This window comes from Protopterus annectens, chromosome 10.part0 (assembly GCF_019279795.1).
Source record: "Protopterus annectens isolate FY-2018-M chromosome 10.part0, PAN1.0, whole genome shotgun sequence".
NCBI classification, from domain to species: domain Eukaryota; kingdom Metazoa; phylum Chordata; order Ceratodontiformes; family Protopteridae; genus Protopterus; species Protopterus annectens.
In genome coordinates this window covers 1713749910-1713773454 of record NC_056744.1, presented here as the reverse complement: position 1 = coordinate 1713773454, position 23545 = coordinate 1713749910, and the positions used below count along the sequence as shown (strand labels likewise).

The 23545-nt window shown below is 38.9% G+C and overlaps 1 protein-coding gene across 1 annotated transcript in view; it reads left to right on the top strand.

Annotated features, from left to right (window-relative positions):
• The window catches only part of LOC122814459 (zinc finger protein 91-like), a 586949-nt gene that overhangs the window by 116095 nt on the left and 447309 nt on the right, over positions 1-23545 (top strand). Inside the window, exon 6 of the mRNA XM_044087039.1 lies at positions 13411-13464. Coding sequence (XP_043942974.1) covers positions 13411-13464 — 54 coding nt within the window. The remainder of the gene's footprint in view (positions 1-13410; positions 13465-23545) is intronic.

Genomic DNA, 23545 nt, shown 5'->3' with positions numbered 1-23545 from the left:
GGATTTAAAACTTGAGCCACAAAGAATTACTCAAAATGAAGAAGTAATGACTACATGGGATCATCCGGTACCAACAATTAAGAAAGGGCAAACAAAAACCTGATGTTGTAGTTTAAGTAAAAGAGGCAAAATAACTATTAAAACATGTGTCTAGTGACTACAGTGTACTATGTACTGAGAATCATAAATTTGTAAGTATTGAGTCATGCTTGAAAACTAGAGTAATATGGAACAAGGACATCCAGATAGTTTTATAGCAGTACTAGGGGGCAAATGGGCTAATAAAAAGAATTTCTGTCCATATTTAAATAAGCTGCTACTACAGGTAACAGTATAAATTACAGAAGTAGGCCATTCGTGACTTAATTCCTGTTCTTTTCATGATTCAAAAAAAAAAAAAAACTAAGGGATGTCTCCTAAATCACCAAATGACTCCTGTGAAAGAAAAAAGCAACTGTGCCGAATGCAGTGTCATTTGTATGAATTACCTACTAAATATTCAAAAGGTTCTCAAAGAATTACTGAAAATGAAGTAATAGATCATCCAATACCAGCCAGTAAGAAGTTGAAGCACAAAGCAGAAAAGGCAGATACTTTGGCTATAGAAAAATTGGGCAGCATTCATTACAGAAAAAGCCATGCTTATCACATATGGATATATTGCTGTACTGCTAATGACTTGGCTATTTCAGTAAGCTTGCCACGTGGTGCACTCCTACTACTGCAAGAATCTGTTTGAGCATAGATCTTTTGTTTTTGACCATATCTGCTATATTTGTGTGTTAGTTTGTAGCTTATTGCCTCCAGAGGAGTTCTCGTAAGATGTAGTCTAATTTTCACTCACTGAATCCTGAGCCTTTTCTAAAGTGAAGTTATAAATCACAATACAAACATGCTGTTATTTCTAGAGCTGTAATTGTTATTATAGAAGTATAAAGAACAAAACTTTATAACAAACTTGTCTTCTCAGTGGTGTTTATTATATTCAAACTCATAAACTGAATTCTATAACTTAAAACAAAAAGTTGATTTTTTACAATGTTGTTGTTGTTGTATCTTTCGGCTTTTCCCGGTTAGGGGTTGCCACAGCGGAACTCCGGTCCGCTAATGATTGGCAGCAGAATTTTACGTACCGAGTTGCCAGCCCTGACGTACAACCTTCAACAAAGGTACGCCCATTCACGCATGTCTCCACACAGAAGACGCTTTAGCTGAGAATCGAACAGGACAATGTCTTACTGTGAGGCGAAAACGCTACCATAGCACCAGCACCACAGTCACTGATTTTTTACAATGTGTTGTAAACAAAATACTTCTGTACATGTTCAAGCTACACCCAAACTCTCAGCAGCAGCAGCTTTATTCATTCAGTTGTGTGCTTTCATATGACTTCCTGCAGTTGTTCATTTTGCTTGATTGTTGTAATGTTTAGTGAAATGTGAAAATTATAACATTTGCTTAACTGAAATATATATAAACATCACTTAACCTTGGTATGGAACATAGGTTCATACTAGGCTATCGGCCCTGGGGCCTATATAAGCCTAGCCAAAAAGTTTCCTGGCTTTCGCCACCCAAGAAGATTATTTTCCTGCACCTCTGTCGAGCAGAGCCACAGAGGTGATCCTCTGGGTGAATTTCCTGTTTTCCATCTGACTATCTAGATCCCTCTTAAAGAGGGCCAATGAGGGGCTTTGCTTGATGTGAATGGGTAGTCTGTTCCAGAGTATGAGAATTCTCTGGGACAGGAATCTATCCCTCCAGCATGTTCTGTTTTGTTGTGGTGGCAAGATTTAGGTCCCTGGAGCATGTGGCACGGAGATATTGGGGTTTCTTTAAGTGTAGCATGTCCAACAGAACTGGGTTTGGCATGGCTTTGTATGTTAGGCAGAGGTCACCTCTGAGTAGGCGATAGACGACAGGGTAGAGCTGGAATTTTTTGAGGTGGTCTGCGTATGGCATCTGTTTGAGGCCGGTACTCCTCTTAGTGAGGTATTTCTGTGACCTTTCTAGTTGTTGCAGATGTCTTGTGAGGTACATGCCAAATGGGGCGTTGTACTGTATGATGGGTCTGATGAGGAATGAGTAGAGTGGAACAATGACCTCTTTTTTTCTGGAGGATTTCCTGACTACTGTGGTGATGTGATTGTCAAAGGAGAGACTAGTGTCCACCTGTGTCCAAAGGTCTCTTATCACACTTTCGGTGTTAAGTAAGCCACCGCTTATGTGGTAGTTCATGGGTGCAGTGTTTTTTCCAAAGGGGATGGCAGTACACTTTTTGGCATTGAGCTTGAGGCCATGACTTTGGCACCAAGCATCAGTCTCAGTGAGGCCCCTTTGTAGAATGTCTGCTTCATTAGGCGATTCTGTTATGGCTCCCAGTTTGCAGTCATTGGTGAACTTTGTTAGCCAAAGACATGCTGTATTAGCCTGGATGTCTGAGAAATAGATGCCAAACAGGAGAGGACTCAGGACTGAACCCTGTGGTACTTAGCTTGTCACCGGTTTTAAGTTAGATTTGGAGTCAGCTACTTTCACTGTGTGGGTTCTATCAGTGAGCCAGTTGGCCACCCATCATGTGACATAGGAATTTATGCCCAGTCTAGTGAGTTTATCTATAATTCCAGAATGGGGGATGGTGTTGAAAGCCTTGGCGAGGTCGAGATAGGCTGTGTGCACCACCTTACCCTCGTCCATGGCTCTGGTGACTGCTCCAAAGAAGTCAATCAGATTTAGGAGACATGATCTTCCATTTACAAATTGAGTGGGATCCAGCATTTTTAGGTTACCAATGTCTTTGTTTATAAGTTCTATGATAATACATTCCATGGCCTTGCAGACCAGGCTCATCAGGCTAATGGGGCAGTTCCCAGGATCTGTGGTGGCGCCCCCTTTGTGGAGTGGGATAACAGTCACTTCATTCATTAGGCACAAAGCTTGAAGTGAGGCTATGATTGAAAATGGTACTTGGGTGGGGTGCCAGTTTGTTCTGTAGTTCGTGCAGAACGCAGCCTGGGATGTTGTGTGGTCCCATGGATGCTGTGTTTTTTGGCTTTGGAGAGTGCGGTCTTAACTTGTGCATCCATGATTACAGGGGCTATGCATTCTTCCAGTATAGGGATGGGTCCTTTGGGGGGTGGGGGGGGGGTAAAGATTGCACTGAACCTATCCGCCAGGATGTTGGCAATATCAGTTGGTTCTGTATATCTTGTGCCATTGTTCTGTAGCTTGGAACAGATCTGAGTGTTGCCATTGAGATTTTTGACATAGCTGTAGAATGCTTTGTGGTTGTCTTTAGAATCAGTGGCAATTTTATTTTTGTAACTAGCTTTGGAGGATTTTATGAGGGATCTCAGCTTCTTACTGAGGGTGACTTTGGAGTTCCTGCAATCAGGGGATTTTACTCTTTTTTTAGCTTCTTCCTTCTGTTGTAGAGTTTCTTTATGGCAGGGGACCACCAGATTGGCTTCCTTTTTTTGGAGGATAGCATCTTGGTTCTGTTGGGGATGGCACGATCCATGTACTCGTGTATGTGTTTATACAGTGCATTTGTATAGAAGTCAGCAGTCGTACCTCTATTATTCGTCTGCACGGGTGTCGTGAAGTTTGCCACTTCTGTCTTAAGAAGCATGAAGTTGGCTTTGGAGACTTTTTTTTTACAGTGGTTTCCTTGTTTCCTTAATGGGGGGTGGAGGTGGCATATTGATGTCTAGGGTGATTAGCTTATGGTCGGATCGGACCAGTTAGGAGTTGACCTCTGAAGTGGAACTTCGGTTACCCATGTTGGTAATGACCAGGTCCAGGATTTTGCTGCCTCTGGTGGGGTATGGACAAGCTGATCCAGGGCGTTGGAATTTATGAATTCCAGAAAGCTTTGAGCAGTTTTCCCAGTTGATGGTAAGGGTAGTTGAAATCTCCCATTATCAGGGTATTGGGCTGCAACTTAATATTATCCAGTATATCAAGAAACATGGAGTGGGCATCCTGGGGCATGGCAGGGGATCTGTAACAAGCTACAGCTTGGATTTCAGTCTTGCCCAGTGTTAGTTGCACTTGGATAATTTTGGATACATTATGTTGAGCAACTAGCCTGGAGGTGTGGATATGCTTAATGAATATGGACACTCCTCCTCAAGGAAAGATTGTGTCATTGTTGGTTGCACTGCCCCTTGTGATCTTTAAGCTATTATCTTTCAGCAGTCTGAGTGCAACATTGTCTATACTTATTAATATAAGTAAGAATATGCAAAGACCGACACCTAGAGGCATCATTTAGCTGACCCTAGAGAAACACCAAGATTCATCACTAACGTTTAGTGAGCTAAGACTCGTATCATAACATGCTGTCAGAAATTGGTAAAGTACCTGCAAAAACTGAATAAATTATCTGTGGAAGTAGAGCATTGTATTTGCTCTCAACAGAATTACCCTGTTGATGAACAGTATCAAAAAGCAGCTCAGACTGATACTGAAATATGAAAACTGAAAAATCTGTATATCCTGAAATCTAACATGCATTTGAAGCCATGATGCATGAGTGTAAGGCTGATATTTTGAAAAACAATGAATTTATGGGTAGAATGTAGGAATTAAATCAAATAGAGATGACCAGAGTATCATCTTGTCAGACAATTTGTTTAAACAGCATGGGGCTAGGTGGCTTTGAAATGTGTTACCCTGTTCCAGACACTAAGAGGTGTCAGTAGGTCAAAACTGCTATCATGTATAAAAAAAGTGGACTCCTTTTTCAAATAGAAGCATTTAAAGAAGTTGTTCCATGTTGCTTATAAAAAAAATAGGAATGGTAAAACTAATTTATATTGCAGTAGAACAAAAAATGTGTGTGTAATGAATTAACTGCACTGTCACATAGACTTTTTTTTATTTATTTATTTAACATTTGTTTACCGGGTAAGTCCAACTTGGAATGAAGACAATCTTCAGCAGAGGGTCTGGGAGAAACATTCCAGATGTATGTCTTTGAAATGTGGGAGGAAACCCACATGGATGCAGGGAGGACATGCAGACTATGCACAGAAGGTACTCCTGCCAAGAATCGAACCAGAGAACTTCTTGCTGTGAGGTGACAATGCTACTGCTGCACCACTGCACCGTCTCAACTTCATATCACAGCAGTAATGTCTTGCATGACTATGCCAATTTATCCACAGGCTTAGGAAGTTTGCAAGGTGAAGATCATGCATGGATAATAGCTGATGCAATGATAGCAATATTTACATTTGCTCCTCTAAAGTACTCAACATTCACAAGAGCAGAAAAGAAAACAAAAGAAAAATAACGTTTAGGTGTCACTGAAAAGCAGTTAGAGAGCCAACAATTTGTTGAGTCATATAGCCACTGTTTGAGTAAGATGAGATTCACATTTTAATAAAGTGATTGAAGGATAGCATTAGCCATTTCTTAAAGCATAAAAAAGTAGTCTCAGAAATGCCGAGCACTAAAGTAAATACGAGTTAATGTTTCTGGCAGATAAGGCTAGAAGGTAAAGCCCCCAGATTGTATACATTTTGATACACCATTCTTTTTGTATTTCATCAGCCATAGCAATGCTCAAAAGGGATGCTGCCCAAAGGCTTGCGGGTATAGTAAACATAACCAATGATCTGTTATGGGGGGGGGGGGGGTGTCAGAGGAAGAACTTAACAGACTGATGTAGCTGTTGGCTAAATAATACAGTATCATTTCAAGCTGGTTAAGAGCAAATGTAACATCAGAGTAACAAGTCTGAAGCACCTGGGTCATGTTTTACTATCAGGTAATCTGAAGTCTGAACCAGGAAACAAAAAAATGAAAAGTTTGCAAATGCCAAGACCAGAAGACAAAACAGACATTACAAAGGTTTATAGGAGTGAATGCAGTATCTTGAAAAGTGTGTTCCTAATATGTCTGAGATAGCTATCCCTCTAAGAAAACTTTTAGACCAAGACGAAGCTTTGAGCAAAGAATGAGATACTCATTGTAAGGTCACTGTTACATTAGTATGCATCACTCGACCAGACCAGCATGACTCCCAGAACTTTTCCAAGGTAGTTAATACATTTTGAATTCCATGATTTTATTTTGAAGCTCACACAAGGGAGCAATTTATGTTTTTTAGTGTGGGCACAAGTGAATAAAATAGTTTAGGAGTACCTGCAAGCAGTTCTTTATTAAGTGGTCCAGAATTCTCAGGTGTATTCAGTGATAGTAATTTAAATTGGCTACAGCTTTCATCATTGTATATTGAGTGACTAAAGAAAAAGGACAAATAGTGAGCTAGATGTTAGTGCAAAGCTTTTTAGAACTCTGTTAATGAAACTGGTGAACATCCACATTTTTGGTGGTCACTTAGGAGTGGATAAAACAAAGACCATGTTTTAATTAACTGGTATTACAAAGGCAGTGGAAGACATCTGTGTGTGGCTTGTCCAGAATGTCAAAAGACATAACTCAAACTCAGAGTCCCTTTGATATTTTTTTTTGTAGTGAAGTGCTATCTGAGTGAATAGAAATGGACAATGCAAGTCCACTGGCAAATATGACTAAGGGACATTGGTATACACTGGTAATAATTAACTATACAACAAAATTTCCTGCAGAAACACTCTTAGGAAAAATTAATTAGAAGTCTATAGCTGAACATGAGTAGGATGTCCCTTTCAGACTGAGGTCTGTATTCATGTCAGCAGTAATGTCTGAACTCTTCCAATTTTTTAAGATGAGGTAGCTTAGGAGCACCATCCACAGACAGATGGGTTAGTTGAATGTTTTTAACAAACCCTTAAAATTTATGTTAAGGAAAGCCACAAAATATGATGGAAAATGGGAATCACTTGCTACCACATCTCTTTTTTGCTTTGAGGTAGGTAGTTATTCAAAGTCTCATTTATACCATTTGAACTACTGTACAGCAGGCACTGCCAAGGCTTGCTATATATCGCAAAATATACATGTATCAGAGGCATATGAAACTCAGCAAAGACCATCAAGTCAGAAAAATGGCTTAGAAAGTTTAAAACAAGAGACACAGTACTTTTGTTAATGTTTATGGACAAGATCAAGTTCCTTGGAAAGTGGAAAGAGTCTTTTAAAGTTATAGCAAATATAAGGAAATAAAATCATAAAGTGAAACAACCTAGACAAAGGAAACTAGAAAAGATACACCTCAGTGTGTGTGTAGTATGCAGAGGCTACAGTCCTTGTATCTGTTCCACTATCCACCACTAAATTATTTAAATCTAAGATCCGATGGCCTACAGATATGGTCTCTGGTGCCACACCGCTGATATATAAATTTGTTTATAGTATACAAAAAGTCCACAGATATGAATCAGTTAACAATTAAAGTGCAGCTTAGCCTCAAGAGCCTTTAGAAAATATGCACTGTTGCTTTGGAAGTGAGTTTGCACCATCCACGCCCAAGAGCAGACTTCACATTGAGCACTCTGGCCTAGCTTCCCACCACAGTTTCTCAACAAATTTATCTGTATTTCTGGTTTGTATAACCTTTTTTGTAACATCTGGTTGGTTCTCAGTTTCTCTGTATTCCAATGTCTTCCAGTATTTGCTTGTCTGCAGTAACTGTATTTTGAATAGACTTTAACTTGCTCGCTCTCTCTGTCTCTCTCATGTACATAAAAACACACACACACACACACACACACACACACACACACAATTTCCAGGGAAGACTAGTAGTAATCTCCAATATTTCAGCCTTTGGTCTTGATTCAGGAGACAAGCCATTGCTTTTGAAATACATGGAAACTTTCCTGACTGGGAATCAAACCCAGGCCATGGCAGTGACAGTGCTGGATCCTAACCAGTAGACCACCAGGGACTCCCTGGCAAATCTATTAAGCACAATATTTACAAGTTTAATATGCAGTAGTCAGCAGGTTCTTACATGTACTGTGTCTCAACAAACACAGTCAAACAGTAAGAGCCAAAGATGTAGAAATACATATTTATTAATGTATGAAGACTGTTTTAGGCTACTCAGTGAGGTAGTCAGTTGTGCAAGTTGACATGTACAAAGTGAGGTTTTGTAATGGGATATTGTCTAACCATTGTCCTTAAAACAACAGCATTTCCTTCCATTCCTGAGGTGTTCCTTGAATTGATTGAAATCTATTAAAGAAGTATCTCAGGAATCTAGTTGGAAGTAATCTCAGAGGAAAGGCCATGTACTACAATTTTATCACATTGAGAAAATTTACTTAAAGGCATAGAAAGCTTTTCTCTTCTAGTAGGACATGCACACAAACATGTAGACAGTCAACCACAAGATTTTTAAAAATTAATACAAAAATAATTAACTATGCTGTTACAATTAAGTATACAGACAAATATATATCTTCTCACAGCAGAAAATAATCACTTTGAACTGATAGATTGCAAGAATATGTTTACAGTTAAATGCTTGGCAGTGTCAGTGGCACAACAGGTATCACACTTGGCTTTGGTGCAGAAGGATGTGGTTTCTATTCCTACACAAGGTAGATTGATTGTTTACACTGCAGTGCAACATAAGAGGGTGGGATGCTACACTTCTGAATTTGTCATCCTTCTGATGTGACATTTAAACAAGAGCATATCTGCCTGAGTTGGTTGTAGCTCAGGTGGATATAAAATATCCCACAGTACCAACTGAAAAGAGTAGGTTTTTTTTATTAACATCACTTATGTATACAATATTTATATACAGTACATATTTACATTCTTTACAATTATTTACACTTTTTGCAATGCAGCTTAAATTTGTGATAAACACTTCCCCCACCATTTTTTCATAACCAAAAGCATATTTTCTTTAGAATTTCTGCTAATATCCATTTTCCATTAAACTTAATTTAATTTAATCTTTCAGTCCATACTGTCCATGAAACAAAATTTATTCTATCAATTTTTTTCACATCTTATTTTTTATCACCTTAATAACCATATTTAATCATATTCATGTTTAATTGCTCAATATTTGTCAAACCTTTTAACACTTTGATTTTGCATATCTCTTCCCATAACTTTTTCACTCTCCAGCAATTCAAAAATGCATGCTCTGTTTCAAATTCTCCACAGTTAATACATATTCTATCTTCTTTTATAGGGCATATTTGCCACAACAAGCAAATTATGTATAGACAGTATCCATAAGAAATCCTTGCATTTATGTAAATTCTTATACCATTTATATGTTGTTAGTATTGCTTTCATTTTTTCGTATTTAAGTGTTTCCAAGGGTCAATAAAATAATTTGCATTCATAATATTTAAATACCATTTTTCTATTCCTTTCAGTCATATCCAATTTTAATTTCCATAATATAATTTTATTTCTGTATTCCTTTGTATCTTCATTCATAACACTTTTAAGTCTTTTCCTTATTTCCATTTCCCCCCAAAATTATATTTATAGTATAAAATAACCTCTCATATTTTTGCTTTCATATAACATTTCAAAGCTCTATATAAATTCAATGATGCTGCATAAACAACTGGGTTTATTAGGCCTAATCCTCCTTGTTCCTTGATATACAAAACCCCTCTTGATTGGATTCAGTCTTGTTCCTCATTTGAGAGAAATATAATAGACATTAATTTTTCATATTGCATTTGCATCATATATATTAGCTATATATGCTATTTTGCTTAGTAAAATAGCATTTATTAAATACACTTTCTTCCTATATGATAAGCTAATTTTTTTCCAAAAGATACATATATCTTTTATTTCTTGAAACACATTTTCCCGTTGTTTTTTTCTTATAGTCATTTAATCCAAATACTATTCCTAATACATCTATAGTTTCTTCATTAAAGTTTATGTCTCTTATGTTTCCTTTACATCTAAAGCATTTACTTTTTTCTTTATTTACACACAGATCAATCTTCTTTAATGATTTATTTAGTCTTTCACTTATTTCTTTCATCCAGTCTTTGTTTCTGGTGATTAACACAATGTCATCTGTGTATGTATACATTATAGGGAATTGCAATTTATCTGTTATACTATATCCTGCAATATTTGTTATTTTATTAATCTTGCTCACTATGACAGTCATAACTAAAGAAAAGGTAATGCTGATAGCTGGGCATCCCTGTCTTATTCCACATTCTATTTTTATGTATTCACTTATCCATCCATTTACATTTATTTTAACATTATCCCTTTTATATGTTACCAAGTACTCACAGTAATGTGCTTACTTCTTGGAGCTATTGCAATTATTATGTTACTCTATAACTTTTATTTTATTTGTAACACTGTATTCTACTTCTTGTAACTCTTGTAATTCCATTTCTCTGTATATTTTTTATTTGTTCAAAGTTTGTATAGCTCTGTAATTTGGACCTTTTCTCCCTGTGTCTTCTCTGAAAATGGGTTATTTTTTACCCAGTCAGACCATCCCGGTAAACAAATGTCAAACAAAAAAAGTGTTGATTTAATTACTTGTATTATTTTCTTAGTTGTATGCCTCTAAAATATCCCATAAAGATTCATACTGTATTTTATAAAATGCCTTACTTAAATCTCCTTTTTTTATTAGCCATAATAAGTGTTGACTTTCTTTTTCCTTTCTATCAAAGACTGAGGAAGTAACTTATTTATTCTATTTGTTAACCTTTCAGTTATTATTCTCATAAATATTTTATAGTCTGTATTATTTAGTACCATGTGTCTCCAGTTCCTTATATCATCTTTTTTCTACATTTGTTTCCATATGAATATAACTCCTGTACATATTTCCTTATCTATTATTCCAAATTCTAGCCATTCACGTAATATTTATACAAATGTACCTTTTTGCCAGTTTTCTGTTTCAGTGTACTCATGATATTCAGTACCATGTAATCCTGTAGCTGTATTCATATTAATGTCTTTTAATACTTCATTCAGCTCTTTCATGCTTATATTTAATTCCAAACTTTCATTATCTTCCTATTTTCAACTCCATTTTTTTTCTTTCACTAATTTATTTAAGTAAAGTGCTAATTCTTTATTTTTCCTTGTAAATAATATATTTGTTTATATAGTAAGTTATTACTCTTTATTTGATTTATTTCATATATTTCTTTTCCGTAAAAAAAAAAATATCATTTATTAATTCTCTAAATGTTTCTTGACTTAATGTTTTATATTTTGTTTTTTCTTTCTTTCTCTTATTCTTTATACATTCCAAGAAACATTTTTTTATATTTTTCTTTAAAACATATCCACCAACTTGCGCAATTTTCATAAAAACATTTTTATGCTTATATGATCTTTCCATAATTGTATTTCCTTCCTGTCATCTTGTTTTAACTCTTTTTCATTCAAACTTTTAATTCCTTTACCTATTCTGATATATTATTCTTTATCATATACTTTTATCCATATCACTATATGATCTGAAAACCCTGTCTGTTTTATTCCTTTCTGTAAAATCTTTAAACAATTTCAGTTTTAATCTCACGTCTATAGCTCCAGTGTGTATTGTCCCATCTATATAATTTGCCACTTTTCATTATTTCATTTACTATTTTAACATCACTACTATTTTTCTTACTTGTTCTTAAATTACAGTTTAAGCTCTGAAAACAATCTCACAAGTCAGTACCATAATTCTTTAGTTTTGTAAAATATCCTGCTAATATTATATTCATATTAACACAAACATAATTAAGGATTTTTTTAAACATTATCTCTCTTTCTTTCTTTGTGATGTGCATATATAGCAATAAGTCTATATAAATGTGTTCCATCTTAAGTCTGATACTGTAATTTGTCTTAATTCAACTATAGTAGCATCTAATATTTTGATATTTTTGACATAATATACATATTCCTGAGCATGTATTTTCCCATATTCCAAATAATTGGTCCATTCCATAACTTTTCTGTTTGCTCCCTTTCTTCCTCTATTAATAAGCTAATATCCTCTAGTATAATAATATGAGCAATTATTAAAGCACACCATACCAAAATACCTATTCTTCTTTTAATGTTTTTCATACTATTAACATTTAAAGCTAAAATATTCATCTTTTAACAGAAGTTAGTATGATGTCTTCATCTTTTAACTTTTTTTGCCTTCTTTTGTAATTATGTTTTTAACGTTTCTTTTTCTCTCATTCACTTTTTTCCCTATAATTTTTTTTCTCTCCTCTCACTGCCTGGCAGTTCACATATTCTCCTTCACTTGTATCAAGTAACCCTTCTTTTCTTATTTTTTTCTCTCCTTCATTTACATGCATTGTTATATATTGGGTCTCAGTCTGTCTTTCTTGTTCTTTTTTTTATTTTTATCCTCATCTATTTTTCATACATCACATTTTTCTATAATTTGCACATTTTCTTCACAAACTAAACATGCATGTCCAGTGTAACCACTTTTCAACTCACATTTTTAGCTTCATGTCCTGTTTTACCACATATAAAACATTTTCGCTTATCACATTCACTAATCAAATGTTTATCTTTTCCACATGAAAAAAAAGTTTTAGGCTATCTTCTGTATTTCACAAAGCCTCTATTACCATTCATGTTAATAATGTTAGGAATGTGTATCACATTATTATTTTCCATTTTTAATATAACTCCACAATCCCATCCCCAGTCCATAAACCTCTATCATCTTAAATGTTTAAGTCCATAACATCTTTACATAAATTCACTGAATGTTCTTTCAAGTCTTTGCCTCAGTTTTCTTTCTAAATTGAACCATAACTCTCTTTTTTGTTTCTCTTTGGAAAGATTGCACCACATACTCTGGCCATGGATTATTGTTCTTTTTTGTTCATATTTTTTTAGATAGTTTTCCGTAGACTGACCAGTCTCAAGGAATATATCACAAAATGTTTCTTTATTAATAAGAATGAATTCTCATACCTCTTTGGCTGAAACACTCAATGGTGCAATCACCAAGTCCCAAACTTCATACCTGTCCAGTCCCTTTTCTTTTTTACTGCTTAGTCATACAATAAACTTTTTCTTTGTTTCCTTCCCTTCTTTCTCCCTCTGTCACTGTTTGTGAATAAGACAACTTTCCTACTTTTTTCTCCACATCCTCTTCTTGTGTTTTCTCCATTATTTCACTCCAGGATGCTGTTACATCACTCTCCAGTTCAATTTAATTAAAAAGTTTTTTTTTATGTAACCATCCCACAACCCTCTGAATTGGAGGGTTGTAATAATACATTCCTGTTGCCTTTCTATATCACCATTGAACAGTTTCTTCTGAAACAAATCTTCCAAATTCATTCCTGCATCTGCTGCAATCTCCAGTTTGTATCTCTGCTCCATTGCCTCCTTCTCCGCTGGTATAAATGATTCCTCCACCTCCGCCTCATTTACTTGGATTTTTTGGTACCAGCTCCACCATCTCCATGCTCAATTTTTCATTTTTCATTGCTTTTTCTATTTGGCTAACAGTTGCCGTTCCTCCTGTTTCTTCAGGTTGCCTATGCACCTGGACCAGAAACAGAAGTAAGATGTGCCACACTCAAATGTGTCCTCCTATGCCGAAGAGTAGGGGGAATTGCCCTGATGCCCTGGCCTAAGTTTTTCTAATAGTACAAATACTATCTCTGGTTCCTCTGAAAATAGGCTTTTAGCCTATTGAGACTAACCTGGTCAACAAAGAATAAAAAATAAAAAAATTGCTTAGCTGTTTCAGTGTGTGTGTGTGTGTCTCTTAACTCAAAGAATTACTAAACCTTGTGCTACACTGACTGAATTTCCAGCAGTCATCACACAGGCAAAGATATAAGTGCTTAAAACTATCTCACAAGTCAGTACCACAAACTTCAGGTTGAGTTTCTATCTCTTTGACTCTCAGCTACCCAAATAACCGAATGTGTATCTCCTTGGGTAGTTTTCTAATTGAGTTTTTATTGTTCTTTGGTTCCTACTTGAGGAACAGTAACAGATCTAGTTACATCAGACAAGAACAGTTGCAATTTCTGTTTCACCTGTGTGATATGCAATTAATATCCTATGTATAATTGTTGATTCTCCTAACCGAGTGCAGTGACAGACTTCAGTTACAAATGTCATATAAATTTTTATCAGTTGAAAAGACAAAGGTCAAATTCTCTTATACCTTTCAAGCCATTGAAAAAAACACATTGACTATTCAATTACATATTTTTGTTTACCAGTTGCAGATTTGATAAGAAATCAGTTCACAGATCTTGTTACAGTCTGACTCAATAAAATGTGGCATCTTTATTCTCAAATATCAGATCTTCTTCTGTTGTTTAGACATTAGGCAAGTTTTTCTGAGGCACCCTGAAAAAGTGACTCTTAAAGAGTGTGTTGTTTTGTCCCACTACCCTGTTCCCTTTCTAGGCAGACCATTTGCAGTAGCATTAGCAGCACCATTCCTATACTGGATAGTAAAGTTTTATTGCTGCAATGCAAAACTGCATTTACCAACCTTGCCCGCTCACACTGTGTAACCACATTAAAGGGCTAGGGTCTGTACAGTAGTGAATGATGTGCCATACTGTTAAGGTTTTGTAGATCTTAAACTGTGCTCACAAATTCCCTTTCTACAGCTGTATAGGATTCTTTCCTGGACTGAAGTCTGCACCTAAGATATGCTTTGGGGGGATGCTCGACTTCCTTTAAAGCAGGCTGTCTTAGTACAGCCTCCATTCCATGGTTTGAACCATCGGCCTACAGAATAAATTCTTAATTGTAGTCAGCCTTGGTTAGCAAGTGGAACCAGTCATACAGTAGTAGTGGATGAACTTCCTATGGTATCCAGCTGTCTTAGGAGTTGCCTCACCTTCTTCTTTATTTTAGGAGTAGGCTATGGTGGACTGTGGCCATCTCTTACCACCACCACTCACTCTAAGATCCAGATTAGACACTTTGGCCATTCCCATATGACACTTGCTATCCCTGCCAATTTAGTCTATCTATCACCTCCCTAACTTATTGAGCATGTTCTTGATAGGACTGGCTTTAGATTGCAGTATCATCCATGCAAGCAAGAACATAATCTCCATCTCCTGCTGGGATGTAAGACTGCTGGGTCATTCTTCATTCTAAAGGGATCTTTTTGAACTCATATAACCCAAAAGCAGTCACAAAATATAACCTTTACCTCATTACATATATCAAGTGAAATTTCCAGAAACCCCTTTTCAGGTCAATAATAGATACTTAACCTCACAAAGCAGCTCTAACTGTTCATCTGCCCTGGGTATGGAGTAAGCACATGACTCTGTATGACTATTCGGTTTCCTGCATTCTGCACAGAACCTAGTGCAGCGATCTTCCTTTGACACTAGAAGAAAAAAAAAACAATGAGGCCCAGGTCTGTTGGATTCATGGATTATCTCTGTGTCTATTTTCTGCAGTTCCTTTCACTGTCGGGGTCTGCTTAACTCATTCAGTTACACTATAACAAGCCTGTTGATGGGTTGATGGGGCCTTGTGTCCATATGGTGCTTCATTACCTGAGTAGTACATCTTAGTTTTTCAGTAAACATGTCCCCAAACTGATTTAGTACTGCTATAATTGTCTCTAGATACCCCACTTCTTTTCTGGTGCAACCCTTGTTTGCTGACTCCCATGATGTTTGCTCTGCACCTTGTCTACATGGAAATTGGTTATTTGAATGTTCCTTTGGTTATACTTGAAGTAATTTCTTCCCAAGACCTGGGTATGAACTAAGACTGGTGGCTTTCCCTCTGCATGTGGAATCTGCTATGATTGTTTCAGCTGTCTCCATAGGGTCCCCTTTACCCATGTGTAGTGTTGGGTACCACCTTCTGCAGCTGTGACCTTCTAGCCATCTGGAGGTCCCCTTCCTCTCTGTCTCTACAACACTGTTAGACTTCTGCTCTGTCAAAAAGATTCTAATGCTCTCGGGAATAGTACTGAGTGTTGTTCCCTCACAAAAAGTTCTGCTAGCCTTTCAGATGTGGTGGTTTGACATTCATGCAACCACCTATGAAAGTTAAGTTCTTTCATCTGTAAAATAATCACACTTTCATCTGCCTTTCTTCTTCACTCTCTGAATTTCTTTCTGTATACACCAGGAGTTAGTTTAAAACATTCAAATATTTACTTTATCCCAACTTAACCAGTTTATATCAGTTAAATTTGGGAGAGAATGCATTGTCTTACCAATGAGAAGAGGAGTTAAAAACCTCACTGACTGGCGCTAATCGATCAGATGTTGATCATACACCCTTGTAAATGCTGGAATTAGGCTTTCAAAGTCATCCACCTATGTATATTGCAGAAATACTTTGGTACTAACCTTGGCCTCTAGGGTTTGGCTTTCTTCCTCCCTAGTACTCGGATAGTCAGAAATACTTTGGTACTAACCTTGGCCTCTAGGGTTTGGCTTTCTTCCTCCCTAGTACTCGGATAGTGCAGAAGTAATTTGGTACTAACTTTGGCCACTAGGGTTTGACTTTCTTCCTCCCTAGTACTCGGATAGTGCAGAAGTAATTTGGTACTAACCTTGGCCTCTAGGGTTTGACTTTCTTCCTCCCTAGTACTCGGATAGTGCAGAAATACTTTGGTACTAACCTTGGCCTCTAGGGTTTGGCTTTCTTCCTCCCTAGTACTCGGATAGTCAGAAATAATTTGGTACTAACCTTGGCCTCTAGGGTTTGGTTTTCTTCCCCCCTAGTACTCGGATAGTGCAGAAATACTTTGGTACTAACCTTGGCCTCTAGGGTTTGACTTTCTTCCTCCCTAGTACTCGGATAGTGCAGAAGTAATTTGGTACTAACCTTGTCCTCTAGGGTTTGACTTTCTTCCTCCCTAGTACTCAGATAGTCAGAAATAATTTGGTACTAACCTTGGCCTCTAGGGTTTGGCTTTCTTCCTCCCTAGTACTCGGATAGTGCAGAAATAATTTGGTACTAACCTTGGCCTCTAGGGTTTGACTTTCTTCCTCCCTAGTACTCGGATAGTCAGAAATAATTTGGTACTAACCTTGGCCTCTAGGGTTTGGCTTTCTTCCTCCCTAGTACTCGGATAGTGCAGAGATAATTTGGAACTAACCTTGGCCTCTAGGGTTTGACTTTCTTCCTCCCTAGTACTCGGATAGTGCAGAAATAATTTGGTACTAACCTTGGCCTCTAGGGTTTGACTTTCTTCCTCCCTAGTACTCGGATAGTGCAGAAGTAATTTGGTACTAACCTTGGCCTCTAGGGTTTGACTTTCTTCCTCCCTAGTACTCGGATAGTCAGAAATAATTTGGTACTAACCTTGGCCTCTAGGGTTTGGCTTTCTTCCTCCCTAGTACTCGGATAGTGCAGAAATAATTTGGTACTAACCTTGGCCTCTAGGGTTTGACTTTCTTCCTCCCTAGTACTCGGATAGTCAGAAATAATTTGGTACTAACCTTGGCCTCTAGGGTTTGGCTTTCTTCCTCCCTAGTACTCGGATAGTGCAGAGATAATTTGGAACTAACCTTGGCCTCTAGGGTTTGACTTTCTTCCTCCCTAGTACTCGGATAGTGCAGAAATAATTTGGTACTAACCTTGGCCTCTAGGGTTTGACTTTCTTCCTCCCTAGTACTCGGATAGTCAGAAATAATTTGGTACTAACCTTGGCCTCTAGGGTTTGGCTTTCTTCCTCCCTAGTACTCGGATAGTGCAGAGATAATTTGGAACTAACCTTGGCCTCTAGGGTTTGACTTTCTTCCTCCCTAGTACTCGGATAGTGCAGAAATAATTTGGTACTAACCTTGGCCTCTAGGGTTTGACTTTCTTCCTCCCTAGTACTCGGATAGTCAGAAATAATTTGGTACTAACCTTGGCCTCTAGGGTTTGGCTTTCTTCCTCCCTAGTACTCAGATAGTGCAGAAATACTTTGATGTTCTTCATTCCACATTGCTGCAGTCCTAACTATTGGGGTAGTCTGCTGTCCAGTCGGCCCGAATACCAAAGTATATGGCTGACGTCGGTCAGGGCGCATTAGACTGACGTCAGTACATCAGGGTACTAATGCGCATGACCGACGTCATATCCTCAGTCTTTTTTGCCGCATGGTCCGATGCAGAAGCAATTTTGCGAGTGCAGGTTGGCGTTCTGAAAATTTCTGAAGTCAGAGTTTCAGACCGAATCAAAGTTGGCTAAGTACCCCGTTGGGGATTATTTTGGTTTTTTCTTGCCTCAGTATTTAACCGGATGTCAGAAAAGTGAATAACTGTATTTCTTGTGGGAAACAGATACCTCATAGGGATTACCATACTTTGTGTATACCTTGTTTAGGGCCTGAGCACGACGTTGTTGGATGCCGCTCTTGTGCTAGATTTAACAAACGCACTATTAAGAGAAGGTTAGACTGTGCCAGGTTAGTTTTGGGAAACGTTGTAATTATAAAATGTCGCCGGATGCTCCGGCGCCCGCTTCGCCAAAAGCGCAAGGACAAAGCAGCAAAGCCGAGTGGAGGAACCGACAGTCCCGGACGCCGGTTCTTTAGAAGGCTCAGTGGAGCCGGAGGTTTTGCCAGGAGTTTCTTTGGAGTCTCAGGGAGAGACTTTACTGTTACAGGATGTGTCCTCTCAGGAAGTAGGCCAGGCTGAAGGGGCTTCTCAGGTGGCTGTTCTTCCTCTCTTCCTAAGGTGGTTAGGGCCTCCCTTCTGTTTCCAAGGCTTCTTTAAGAGGCAGGCCTAGTTTAGCTTCAGTGGGGGTTTCTCCGAGTGTTTCAGGGTCTTTGCCTAAGAAGCATATGCTAAAAATGGCAGAGGATTTGATTACTATGATTAGAGGTTCTATGCCCCCTCCTGATAAGAGGCCTAGGGTGGAACCTGAGTTTGAGAGTTTTGAGCAATGTTCGGAGGCTTCTGAGTCTTCGGCGGAAGACTTGCAGGAGTATCCTCCTTATTCTGATTCTGATGTGGATGATTCTACTCCTTCAGCTTCGCCTCCTGAGGATTTTTCATTTTCAGAGACTCTGCATTCCATGAGGGAGCATTTTAAATGGGAAGGTCAAGATTTCTCTGATTCCAGGAAGAGGCTTAGGGAATTCTTGTTTTTACCCCAGCATAGGCCTTTAGCTATACCTCCTGTTCTGAATGTGGTAGAAGATGTTTTTGCAGAGGCTTCCCTGAATCCTGATTCTTTGTCTCCTGCCCCAGTTAAACCGGATAGGTACTATAGGGTGCCTGAGGCTCATAAGTATCTTTTTAAGAGTCCTAGGGCAGACCCGGAAACAGTCTCTCAGGGGCCTAAAGGTGTGAAGGCTTCTGTTGTTAAAAATCCTGTTCCTCCTGATAAAGAGGCAAGGGCTTTGGATAGATGGGGAAAGAAAGTGTATACTTCTTCCACTTTAGCCATGAGGGTGTTGAATTGTCAGTTTCACATGTTAAAATATCAGAATTATCTCCTTTCACAATTGAAGTCTAAGGTGGATGCTCTGGCTGAAGGTATTGAGTGTAAAGAGTTGCAGGATTTAGTTCATGTGTCTGAACAGGTGGGTAAGCATTCCTTGCAGTGTGGTTTTGATGCTGTGCAGGCCTCCTCGAGGGTGGCTGCCACTGGTTCTGTTCTTCGTAGGCACGCCTGGTTGAGAGATCAGAATTTAGCTGAGCATGTTAAGACAAGGATTTTGGATGCTCCTTTGCAGTCTGATGTGTTGTTTGGTTCGCCTGTGGAAGCAGTTTTAAAGAAAATGGAGGACAAGGCTAAGTCTATGCAAACTGTTAAGGATTTTTTGCAGGTGCAGCCTCCAAAGTTTAGTAGAAATTGGCCTACTAAGGGATGGACATATCCTGCTTATGATCCCCAGTCTAGGGGTAGGTCTAGACGTGGTAGGGGCAGAGCTCAAGGTTCTTTTAGGCCTAGAACAGGGAGTTCACCTGCTCAGACTTCTGGTGAGGGCAGGGGTCAGTCCTTTCGTAAACAGACCCAATGACCTGCCTTTTCAGCTGCCAGTACATTCTCGCCTGGCAGCACCTTTGGGAGGAAGGCTGTCTCTTTTCAAAGAAAATTGGGATTTAATTACCCAAGACAGATGGGTTCTGGATATCATTCACCACGGTTACAGGTTTTATTTCCATACCTTGCCTCCTTTCAAAGGCATGCCAGACATTCCTCCTCTACAAAGACAAGAGGCTCACAAGCAAATTTCTCTGTTGCTTCAAATAGGGGCCATTCAGCCAGTTCCTGTGCCAGAAAGGGGCCTAGGATTTTATTCTCGCCTGTTCCTAGTACCGAAGAAGGGGAACACGTGGAGACCAATTTTGGATTTATCTATCCTCAACACTTATCTGGACATTCCCAAGTTCAAAATGTTGACGTTACAACAGCTTTTACCTCTGCTGGGCAAAGATCACTGGATGGTAACTTTAGATCTCAAGGAAGCTTACCTTCATGTGCCTATAAGACTAAGTTGCAGGAAGTATCTGCGTTTCGAGCTGGAAATTCTCATTATCAGTTCTCTGCATTGCCCTTTGGCTTATCCACTGCCCAGAGTATTCACAAAGGTTCTGGCTCCAGTGATAGCTTACTTCAGGCTAAAAGGAATTCAAATCTATCCTTACTTGGACGACTGCCTGATCCTAGCTCAAGAAAAGGAAGACCTTCTACAGCATTTGGATTATGTCATAGCAGTGCTAAGATGCCTAGGGTATTCTGTGAACGAAATAAAGTCCAGTCTAGTACCCTCTCAAGACATGTGCTTTCTGGGTGTGAGACTGAATACAGCAGCCCAGATGGCCTTTTTAACCCCGGACAAACAAAAGAATCTTTCCAGTTACTTCCATCAACTATCTCTTCAGTCCGGGCTGACTGCAAGGACAGTCCTTCAAGCCTTAGGGTTCATGGCATCTTGTATTCTGGTGCTTCCCAATGCCAAACTGCATATGAGGAAGCTGCAATGGTATCTCAAAATGTATGGACACAGCACTGCCAGGATTTGGACACTGTCATTCAAATAATACCTTGCATTCAAAAGGAATTTTTGTGGTGGGCTCAGGAATGTCACCTAAACAAGGGACTCTCTGTGACCCGGCCAGAGGCGAGTCAGATTCTAACGACAGATGCCTCAGACATTGCTTGGGGAGCTCATCTAAATGGAAAGTGGATACAAGACAAGTGGCCTGCCAGACTACAGCATCTACATATCAACATGAAAGAGATGTTAGCAGTCCAGTTTGCATTAATGGCTTTCAAGGAGTTACTTCTTCCAGGGCAGGTGTTGATTCTAACAGACAACACAACTGTCATGTGGTACATCAACAAACAAGGGGAACACATTCTTACCCATTGTGCAGGCAAGCAATGATTTTATGGGAGACTGCGCCAGCTTGCAACTAACTCTTCAGGCAAGGTTTCTGCCGGAGCACAGAACTCCTTAGCAGATGTGTTAAGCAGACAAATCATGGATCCCCACGAGTGGAAACTGGATCTTCATGTATTTCAAAAATTGACAGTGTCATGCGGAACTCCAGACATAGATCTGTTCGCTTCTCCACTAAACCACCAGCTGCCAAAGTTTTGCACAAAGAGGTTTCATCACACAGCTTGGAAAGTGGATGCTCTTTCTTTCAGTTGGAAAAATCTTCATGTGTATGCTTTTCCACCTCTGCCTCTTCTCCCAAAGGTACTTCTAAAGGTCAGACAGGACAAGCCAAGGATGATTTTAATAGCTCCAGATTGGCCTCGGCAGCACTGGTACCCGTTACTGAGGAGTCTGGTAAGGAAGCCTCCATGGCCTTTACCCTTGATTCCACACCTGTTGTCTCAGAGGGACGGTCACCTGCTCAATGTCAAGCTTCACTCTCTTCATCTAACAGCCTGGCATATTCTGTTTTGAAAGACAGCAGGTCTCAACTTCCTCAACAAGTATTAAATGTGATTATGGAAGCCAGAAGACCTAGTACAAGGAAAGTGTACGCAGAAAAATGGAAGAGATTTTTATTTTGGAGTGCAGCAAACAATTTGGAGATTTCTGAGCCTAATTTGAGTGTGGCTCTTCAATATCTTACTGAGTTATTGGACAAAGGTTTGTCTTTCTCTTCCATTAAGATTCATGCTGCAGCAATATCAGCTCACTATGATTGTGACCCACCATTGTTTTCGCATCCTTTGTTCAAGCAATTTCTTAGAGGGGCAAAGAATATAAGACCCCCATGAGAGCTCCTACTCCTGCTTGGGATCTCAATTTTGTGTTGGAGAAACTTACTCTACAACCTTTTGAGCCTACGGCCACTGCTGAATTGAAATATTTGTCATGGAAGACTGCTTTTTTGTTGGCCATTACTTCTGCAAGAAGGGTTTCTGAATTGCAGGCCCCTATGGCGGTTGAGCCTTTTTTGATTTTCCATAAGGATAGGGTATCATTACGTACTAATCCTTCCTTTATGCCTAAGGTGGTTTCTAGTGTGGCTTTGAACCAAACTATTCATTTGCCTACTTTTTATGCAGATCCTCAAAATAAAGGGGAAAAGATTTTGCACACTTTAGATGTACACAGGCAGTTGCGTTATTATTTGAGCAGGACTAAGGATTTTAGGCAGTCTCAGCAGTTGTTTGTTTCTTTTGCTTTGGGTTCGCAGGGCAAGCCTGTGTCAAAACAAACTATTTCTAGGTGGATTGGGTTTTGCATTGCATTTTGTTATTCCCATCATGGCAAGGAGGTTCCAGCTGGGATTAGGCCTCATTCCACTAGGGCTACTGCCACGTCAACAGCATTTCTAAGGGGGGTGGCAACTAAGGATATTTTGGAGGCAGCTACTTGGAGTTCAGTGCATACTTTCTCTAAGCATTATCACCTTCCTCTCTACTCTAAGTCTAGGGCTGGTTTTGCCACAGCTATTTTGCAAGGCATGTTGTCAGTTCCTGCTTCCTTATGATTTGTCAGCCTCCCTTACCTCTGCTTTGGGATTCTACCCAATAGTTAGGACTGCAGCAATGTGGAATGAAGAACATAGTACAGTTTTGTACCTACCATAAATGTAGATGTTCGAGGATCCACATTGCTGCAGTCCAATTTACCCTCCCTCCTTCCCCTCTGTGTTTAGGGGTGGTTGTGTAGGTGAGGTTGTATTCTGATACTTTTGTATATATTGTACATATTTTTGGTGCAGGTATGTTTGGAGTTTTTGGTTTTGGCCTTATCTTTTCAGGGTCTTCTGACATCTGGGGCAAGAAAAGACTGAGGATATGACGTCAGTCATGCGCATTAGTACCCTGACGTACTGACGTCAGTCTAATGCGCCCTGACCGACGTCAGCCATATACTTTGGTATTCGGGCCGACTGGACAGCGGACTACCCCAATAGTTAGGACTGCAGCAATGTGGATCCTCGAACATCTACATTTATGGTAGGTACAAAACTGTACTGTACTAACCTTGGCCTCTAGGGTTTGGCTTTCTTCCATAGGTGAACTAGGCGACTGCCTAGGGCGCCATAAAGGCCAGCCTGTTAAAGGGCGCAGTTTTTATTTATTTGTGTATTTATTTTTTTAAGAAAACATGCGCTCTTCTCTGCTATACTTATAGATGATTGATACCCACCCACAAAAGTTTCGGCACTGAAAGTTTGAACAATTTAAATTACCTTAAATAGAAAGACGCTCACCACAC